Source organism: Notolabrus celidotus, chromosome 10 (assembly GCF_009762535.1).
Source record: "Notolabrus celidotus isolate fNotCel1 chromosome 10, fNotCel1.pri, whole genome shotgun sequence".
Classification (NCBI taxonomy): domain Eukaryota; kingdom Metazoa; phylum Chordata; class Actinopteri; order Labriformes; family Labridae; genus Notolabrus; species Notolabrus celidotus.
In genome coordinates this window covers 34,333,485-34,342,835 of record NC_048281.1, presented here as the reverse complement: position 1 = coordinate 34,342,835, position 9,351 = coordinate 34,333,485, and the positions used below count along the sequence as shown (strand labels likewise).

General features: G+C 41.5%; 1 protein-coding gene across 1 annotated transcript; it reads right to left on the bottom strand.

Moving 5' to 3' along the window:
* Positions 1-2,738: 2,738 nt before the first annotated feature.
* On the bottom strand, positions 2,739-3,903 carry LOC117820627 (trace amine-associated receptor 13c-like). The gene is made up of 2 exons (XM_034694466.1): positions 3,731-3,903; positions 2,739-3,555 (listed from the first exon to the last, which is right to left on the bottom strand). Exons 1-2 carry the CDS (start codon positions 3,901-3,903, stop codon positions 2,739-2,741), a joined length of 990 nt encoding a protein of 329 aa, XP_034550357.1.
* Between the last annotated feature and the right edge of the window lie 5,448 nt (positions 3,904-9,351).

The following is a 9,351-nucleotide window of genomic DNA, read 5'->3' as shown; positions in this document are numbered from 1 at the left end:
TGTTGAGATTGATGCATCGTGCTCCAGCATCCAGCAGAAGTAGAAGTCTTGTGTATCTGATCCAGAGGACTCCGACCTGCCGGATCAGAGACGCAGCTTGAACGCAACGGAGCGGATCCAGTGGAAGTTAACACATTGACTAAAATAGAAACCTATCAGATCCGGTGCTGTGACGGATCAGAGACAGACGGGACACGGATCTGGTGGAATTAGGCCGTCAATAAGGTGATCTATTTAAGCTGCAGGATATCTGGTCTCTGCTGCCCTGCACTAGTGCTGCACTCAGACCTGCAGCTCCACCACCTCCCTGCATCCTCCTGCAGGTTTAAAGCTTGTCTCACTCGCTTTCGCTCATTTCTCAAATAAGAAAAGCATTCGTCATAATATTAATATGCATGATAATCATAATCATATTTTCATTGTTTGAGCATCACAAAAAAAAATATCCATTCACTTTCCAAACTCTGACAGAAATACATGTACTGTACATGCTTCACGTATCTGTTGCATGGATAGTTTGTTGTGTCTGCAGCAGTACTGTGAATTGGCTAAAGACCTTCCAGATGAAAATAATATATATATTAAACTATATAATAGATATTGTTTTGACAGGAAAATCGTGAAGGAAAACACCCAATGTGATGGAGATGAAAATCCCTGATGATGAGAACTTACTGCAGTGTCATGTAGCTCCATTGTTTGTTTTGTTTTTGATTTTGTTTTAGCACAAAGATGTACAAAAAAGCATCTTTGCACCCTGACCCTGGTTCATAGGCATTTCTGGCCCATTTTGGGGGGGGGGGGGGGGGCTGCAGCATCTCTAAATTGAATCCCAGCACCCCTAAAATTTGAGATTGTATGTCCTTTTTAACAAGCTAGAAAAGTTTCAAATAGTAATATTTTAACAACACCAATAGCAACTTATCTGAAAGAAGAATGGGTAAGAGTAATAAGTATAGGGGTATCAACACTGTGAAAGAAAAATTTGTCTTTTATTTTAATTTTTTTTTGTCTTGTTTTGCTTTGTTTTGATAATGTTTTCTGTGAGCATTATGGGTTTATTTTCTTTGTGGGGTTTTTGTGTATTTGTGAAATTTTTATTTAAGAATAAATATATTGAAATACAACAACAGACATACAGCAGCTCCACCACGTTTTACATGTTGTGCATTTCAAATGAAAGTCCCAAAAATAACTCCAATGTCAATTTCATGTATTTTTGGTACTCACTATAGGGGGCTGGTTTACTCCAGAAACATACATAAAGTTTATGTATATGTTGAGGAGCTGCTGTATTAAAATGAGTTGTCTTTCCCCAGAAATTAGGGTTTCCATATATTTCTCCAATTCATTCCTCTTTTGCTGTGGCTCAGACTTTAAATAACCGTCATCAGATTTGATGGTTTAGTCACAGACCTTCCCAAAAAGTGTTATATTTTTCTTTCACAAGTGTGGGAATGAAACTGCATTAAAATGTACAAAACAGTGACCTTCATCCGATCCTAGAACCGCCCCTGGTGTGGTTCAAACGATAACTCAACAAGTTTTCATTTTGGTGGCACTGGACAATAAACTTGCACAAAAACTAGACTCTGAAATGTTCATGAAAATGTTTTGGTTTTCTTACTACCTCTTGCAAAAATGCAGTTTAGTGTTGATGCACCGTTAAACTGTTGTGACAAATTCACATACAGTTCTCATCACTCCTCAATTTCTGCTTGTGACGTTCTGCCAAGAAGTCAAACACAAACAATGTTCAGCTGCTGCAATAAACCAAATCAACATGAGTGACTGAACTGAAGGAAATGAGAACATCAAATTCATCTTCAGCTTCATATTTATTGTCTCAGATGTGATTTTTTTTTCCTTCAGCCAAAGAAAACACACACACAAAAACACTGGTACAAAACAAGCACACATCAGGAAACCTTCATTGTGATTTACTGTAACTAAAAAACATCATCAGCATCATCATCAATCTACAAGAGCATCCTTAGTATCCTGATATACAGGGAGGAGAGGCTGTGCAGGCTGTAAAGATATAGATGCAAACATGTGGACTGTGCATGGTGTAATTCACTCCTTCACCAGCAGGGGTCCCTATAAGACTGAGTGTAGTAATGTGAAGTCTGCACGGACAGACGATGACATGAGGTAGAGTTGCTGATAAAACCTTGAGTGTGTGAACTGATGATAGTATGATCAGGTAACCTGCAGACACACTTAAAGAAAGGGGGGATGAAGAGCACCATGACTCTTTAAAAGAAGAAGAAATTCAAACATGTGTGCTTTACCGTGAGAGTGTGGGTTAGCATGTGGTTTGCAGGATCTCACACACACTATCTAAAACTGCAAACTTTAACTACATTAATGCTGAAGTCTCCACCTCTGCAGAGGTCCAGGCGCTTTCCTGCTGATTTTGCACACAAGACAGTCATTGCATTTTGTATTTGTTGTTCTTCTCTTAAGTAGAAGGACTTTGAAAAAAGCACTTTGGTCATAATCTTTGCACATTTTGATGTCAGCATAGTTTGGGTCAGACAGTTTAGAGGAGAAAGACAGAAGAAAATCCTGTTTTTGGAGAGAAGCAGGGAGTAAATATTGTGTGCTTTAACCAAAAACAGAACTCAGCACCATCCCTGCAAAAATGTATCTTTTAGGAACAAAGTGGTCAAGCAACAAAATGTGAACATATATCTAAATTAGCTGCAAACCTCTCTAGTCATCGCACAGTCCCTCTACAGGATGTTGGTCTCACAGGATCCCGGCTGCAGGATCTGCAGAGTAACGATTAGTTTAAGAGCTTTCCTGAACCAGGGGTAGAACAAGGCGTAAATCAGAGGGTTGATGCACGAGTTAAAATAGAACAGGAAGACCACAAACGATGACAAGGACTCACTGATCACACTGTCCCCTGCAAGAGCCAATCCGTAATACGGGCAGAAACATATGAGAAACACGACTACAAGAACACCCAGAGTCCTGGCTGCTTTCAGCTCCGACTTCTTTGCAGGTAGAGGGAGTGAAAGATGGAGCGTGATGGATGTCACCTGAGAGCGCACGGCTCGAGCCTGAGACACAGCCACAGCAAAGACTTGCATGTACAGAACAATGATGGCAGTAATGGGAGCAATAAAGGTTAGAACGAGATCAACCGTGCCTGCAATGAAGTCTACAAAAATCACACACTCTCCATAGCAGGAATTGTGTTTCCCTGGCTGACTTAATTCGTCCTTTAAGAAGACGCTGGAGTAAAGAACAGAGCAGAGCCAGCACAGACAGACGCAGAGCTTCACTCTTCTCTCTGTGATCCTGCTGCTGTAATGCAGAGGGTCACAGATAGCAACATAACGATCTACTGATATCAGAACCATGTCTCCTACTGAGGCAGAGGTGATGATGAAGGATACATAACTATACAAGCAACATATGTAGTCTCCAAAAATCCAGCATGAAGTATTCAGAAGGATTTCCACAGGCATCAGCAGAAGGCCCACGAGGAAGTCTGAGACAGCCAGAGAGAGGAGGAGGATGTTGGTGGGAGTGTGGAGCTGCCTGCAGAGGAAGAGACAGTCTTTAAAACAACAGAGTCCACATTTCAAAGTGAGCATTACTACAACAAGTATGTAAAGATGGAGCATTATTCAGTTTGAGCTGCAAAGATTCATCACAAAGTTCACATCTGCATTCATCGACCTTTAAACCACTAATGAGAGAGAGAAGTCTGTGCCTGAAGTGAGAGACGGCGATGATGACGAGCAGGTTGAGAGCCACAGTGAGCACAGAGATGGAGGACAGCATGATGTGGAGGAACAGAGCTTCAGGCCAGGCGAGGGTGGGCTTCCTGCAGGAGGAGTTGAGGAGCTGTGGAAAGCAGAGCTCTGCTCCGACCTCGGCCTCCATCGTCAGAGAGCTGCAGCTTTGGCAGCTTTCTGGACAGAGCTGAGCCGTGTAACCGATTCTCCTCTCTTCTATACTTGATCAGTTTGACCCCTCCTCTTCTCCCCTGTGTTTTCTCTCTCTAATGCCCCTCCTTCCTCAGGATGGTTGCATCATCATCATCACTTTCTCAGCAGCACTGCCTCCTCTACCACCTTAGAATGATTCCCTCCTTGGTGTTTTCAAAGCTCTCCAGTTATGAGATCGTATGGCTTAGAGACTACCAAAGTAAGGAGGGAGTTTACCTCCAAGTGGCCTACAAATAAACAGAATACTGTGCTGCTTTCTTTTATGCACCAACAAGGACCAGCACACGTTGTGATATAAGTCAAAAAGCAGTTACATGCATGCAGGGTTTATCTCCATAGTCCCAAACTGAGGTATAGTAGCTTGCACAATCATTGCTCTCTCCATATATATATATATATATAGATAGAGGTCTGTAATTTTCATCCGAGGTACACTTCAACTATGAGACAAAAAACAAAATGAGAAAAAAAATCCAGGAAATCACATTGTAGGATTTTTAAAGAATTTATTTATAAATGATGGTGGAAAATAAGTATTTGGTCAATAACAAAAGTTCAACTCAATACTTTATAACATAACCTTTGTTGGCAATGACAGAGTTCAAATGTTTCCTGTAAGTCTTCTCCAGGTTTGCACACTGTATCTGGTATTTTGGCCCATTCCTCCATGCAGATCTCCTCTAGAGCAGTGATGTTTTGGGGCTGTCGCTGTGCAACACGGACTTTCAACTCCCTCCACAAATGTTCTATGGGGTTGAGGTCTGGCGACTGGCTAGGCCACTCCAGGACCTTGAAATGCTTTTTATGGAGCCACTCCTTCGTTGCCCGAGTGGTGTGTTTGGGATCATTGTCATGCTGGAAGACCCAGCCACGTTCCATCTTCAATGCTAAAATCTCACGATACACGGCCCCGTTCATTCTTCCCTTAACACGGATCAGTCGTCCTGTCCCCTTTGCAGAAAAACAGCCCCAAAGCATGAGGTTTCCACCCCCATGCTTCACAGTAGGTATGGTGCTCTTGGGATGCAACTCAGCATTCTTCTTCCTCCAAACACGACGAGTTGAGTTTTTACCAAAAAGTTCTATTTTGGTTTCATCTGACCACATGATATTCTCCCAATCCTCTTCTGGATCATCCACATGCTCTCTGGTAAACTTCAGACATGTACTGGCTTCAGCAGGGGGACACGCTGCAGGATTTGAGTCCCTCTCGGCGTAGTGTGTTACTGATGGTAGCCTTTGTTACTTTGGTCCCAGCTCTCTGCAGGTCATTCATCAGGTCCCTCCGTGTAGTTCTGGGATTTTTTCTCACCGTTCTCATGATCATTTTGACCCCACGGGATGAGATCTTGCGTGGGGCCCCAGATCGAGGGAGATTATCAATGGTCTTGTATGTCTTCCATTTTCTTAGAATTGCTCCCACAGTTGATTTATTCACACCAACCTGCTTGCCTATTGTAGATTCACTCTGACCAGCCTGGTGCAGGTCCACAATTCTCTTCCTGGTGTCCTTGGACAGCTCTTTGGTCTTGGCCATGGTTGAGTTTGGAGTCTGAGTGTTTGAGGCTGTGGACAGGTGTCTTTATACAGATAACCAGTTCAAACAGGAGCCATTAATACAGGTAACGAGTGGAGGACAGAAGAGCTTCTTAAAGAAGAAGTTACAGGTCTGTGAGAGACAGAAATCTTGCTTGTTTGTGGGTGACCAAATACTTATTTTCCACCATAATTTACAGATAAATTCTTTAAAAATCCTACAATGTGATTTCCTGGATTTATTTTTCTCATTTTGTCTCTCATAGTTGAAGTGTACCTCTGATGAAAATGACAGACCTCTCTCATCTTTCTAAGTTGGAAAACTTGCAAAATCAGTGGCTGACTAAATACTTTTTTGCCCCACTGTTTATATATATATATATATATATATATATATATATATATATGTATATATATATAGAAATATGTGTAGGACTGGACTTAGAAATCCAAGTTGAGGCCTTGGCTTTTTCAAATAAGTTTGAAATGTGTGACCTGAAAGAGAGATCTTTATTTAGCCAGATTCTCAAATACATAAACTGTTGGACACGTTCAGAGTTTTATTTGTTTAATGTGGACGAGGTAGCATCGATGGGTTCAGTGTTCTGCCTGTAGATTTTGTTTCTGAGGGGTTCAGCATTAGTTGGAGATAACCAGAGTTTGTTGGAGTGAGTTGAAATCAGTCTGTCAAAAAGGAAGCAGATTTAGTCTGATGTTTAAATTGTGCACCCAGGGTTCAATTCCAGCCTGCAGCGCCTTTCCTGTATGTAATTCCCTCACTCTCTCCCAGTTTTCATCTGTCTGCACTGTCCTCTACTCTCTGAATAAAGATATTAAAGCCTAAAAATACAACTTAAAGAAAAAAAGAATGACTCTGCAAAAGAGCTTCCTTGTGTGAAGGTGCATATGAGCATAAGATGGTATCATCAGCGTAAAGATTGAATTTTTAATTTTTAATCTAACTCCAGTGTCATTCATGTACAGAAAACAAGAGGTAAGAACCACCCCAGAAACAAAGTCAAAATTCAACCTAGTTTATTTAACACAGCTAAATACAGGATCACAGAATCCATTCACTTCAATTCAAACAACTTTATTAATCCCTCTAGGGGCAACTTGTACAAAATAATACACACCTGGTATCAAGCAGCCTGATAAGTAAATGATAAGCAGGATACAGTCAATAAAAGATCAGTACAATAAGATATAAAAAAGTAAGTCTGGTAAAAAGATAAGTCCATAAAAATATCAAATTAACTGAAGGAGCATTTAACAATCTAATGGCAGAGGGGATACAGGATTTAGAACAGCTGTTAGTTTTAAAAACAGTTAAAGCAAAACGACGCCTGAAGGCAACAGAGTCTGCAGAGTGGCTACGTTAGCAGAGCTAGCATCACCAGCCTTCCCTCCTCCCTGCAGGCAGTGGCTGAGCCAGGGGTGGCCATGGCCACCTCTGAAAACTGATTGGCCACCCTGAAATTCTTAAACATGATTGGCTATTTTCCATGTCAGAGGCATTACTTATATTCAAATCAGCTGTTGCGTTTCAGCGAGCTGCAGAGACAGTAGTTTCTGTGGATTTGAATATTATTTTTGTTGATGCTTTGACTTTGGACACTCATCTTCATTTTGAGTCCTTAAAGAGTTCAGCAGATTTAAATGTTGACACTCTGTCGAGTTACAATTTTAATGTTAACGTTAGAAATCTACAAAAATTTAACATTTGTTAAAGGTGACATATCACGCTTTTTTCATCAACATATATTGGTCTGAGAGGTCCCCAAAACATGTCTTTAAAGTTTATGCTCATAAAAACACTTTGAAATCAGATTTTGGTCTGCCTCAAAAACCCTCTTCCTCAGCCCTGTTCAGAACAGTCTGTTTTCTCTCTGACCACGCCCCCTCAGGAAGTGGGTGTGGCCTCGGCTCTCCAGCACGTTGATGTAATGTTTACATGTTGGCTGAATATACACGGCTGCTCACAGACCCGCGTTACTTCAACCCTCTGAATCTGATCCAGAATCTGGTCCTGACGGAGAGGCGCCTGCAGCAGGACCTTTCTGAACCATTGGTCACAGATTTAGTGTTTCTTGTTTTATTTGTCAGTATGTCGACGTGTGTCTTGGTACACAGCTACGGCTACGACATGTAGCTATGTGGCTATGCTAACTAGCGCTAGTACTTTTCCATGACAAATAAAAATCATCCACTAGATCTTCAAATCTGCAGACGTGGGGAGTAAAACCGACCTCTGCCAGAAAGGCAGCGGGACCTTTCTGAACCATTGGTCACAGATTCTGTGTTTCTTGTTGTTTTATTTGTCAGTATGTTGACGTGTGTCTTGGTACACAGCTAAAGCTACAGCTACGAACATGTAGCTATGTGGCTATGCTAACTAGCGCTAGCACTTTTCCATGACAAATAAAAATCATCCACTAGATCTTCAAATCTGCAGACGTGGGGAGTAAAACCGACTTTTGTGTTTATTAAGACAGCCTACAACTAGCATGCCTCCCTCCTAAGCTCCTTGTTAGCACACATGTGTGCAGGGATTTAAAAACGGAGGAGGGGTTGAGTTGTATTTTATACAGTCTATGGGCTGAACAAGCTCCGAGCTCTGACTTCCTGTTACAGACCGGATGGCGTTGTGACGTATGAAAAACACTGAAAACTGAAACGGCTGGTTTCAGCACACATTTACAGAAAGGTGGAGAAATCAGAACAGGGGCAGAATGGATTCTTTTCATTCTCGGGGGGTTTGTAGACATGCCAGGGAAAACACACATTTCAGGTAGAGAACCATTAAAAAGTCCATTTTGCATGATATGTTGCCTTTAAATTGTTTTATAAAAAGAAGTTAAAGTAGATGTGATTATTGGAAGTAACCCTCCTAGGTTTGGGGTAAGCCCCTAATGTTTTAGAAGCCTGGCCAACCCTTCAACAGTCAGTGCCCCAGTTTGGACCCCCAGGTCAAAACTGTGTGGCTCCACCTCTGCCTGCAGGTTAGCTTTGACATACTTGTGTTTGTAATGCATTGCTTATGTCAGAGCCGACTGGCCATCCCTGAGTGTGCGCAGGCAAACACATTGGCTTCATCTAATTTACAAATGTCTACTTGGCTTGGTCCCAATGTATTTATGTGTTTATCTTCAGAGATCAGGAAGTCACTATGCCTTGCGCTCCTGCGACACTTTGCGGATGTGTGTTCCCCGTGTTCGGACAGAGTTTGGTAAGAGAGCGTTCAGTTTTGCTGCTCCTACTGCTTGGAATAAACTCCAGAAGGACTTGAATCTGTCGGATCTCATCTCTCTGGACACCTTTAAATCTATCTTAAATGAAAGAAAGACCCCAGAACACTGCCTGTGTTTTTAAATGCTGTTTTGTATTCACAAACTGCACTTTACTTGTCAATAAGTTGCACTTTTAAATTATTATTGTTTGCTTCTACATACTGTCTGCATATATGTTCCATGTTGTTGAGTTGTGCCATTTATTCTGACGTGTGCTGCTGACCTCTTGGCCAGGTCGCCCTTGAAAATGAGGTCTTGATCTCAATGGGACTTATCTGGTTAAATAAAGGTTAAATAAAAAAAATTAAAAAAATTGCTCTGCTCATGTTCACCAGACACGGCCTCCGCAGTTACCAATGGGGATGATACAGTATTCTGAGAAGGGGGGAACCATGAAGCTATCATTGACTTTAATGTTTCCTTATTTTGTGGGTAAAAATGTCCAAAAACGGCGTGAAATGTAATCAATAAATATTAGAACAATCCTGCTCTGCACATTTAAAACAATGCAAATTGCAAACAACAAATGATTGTGTGAACTTATTCTGTATGTCCCT

Bases quoted from the DNA above. Each gene is read 5' to 3' on its own strand.
- LOC117820627 (XM_034694466.1), bottom strand. From the start codon at position 3,903: ATGGAGGCCGAGGTCGGAGCAGAGCTCTGCTTTCCACAGCTCCTCAAC. The intron at 3,556-3,730 runs GCACAGACTTCT...CTTCCTCTGCAG, and splicing joins ATCGCCGTCTCTCACTTCAG to GCAGCTCCACACTCCCACCA.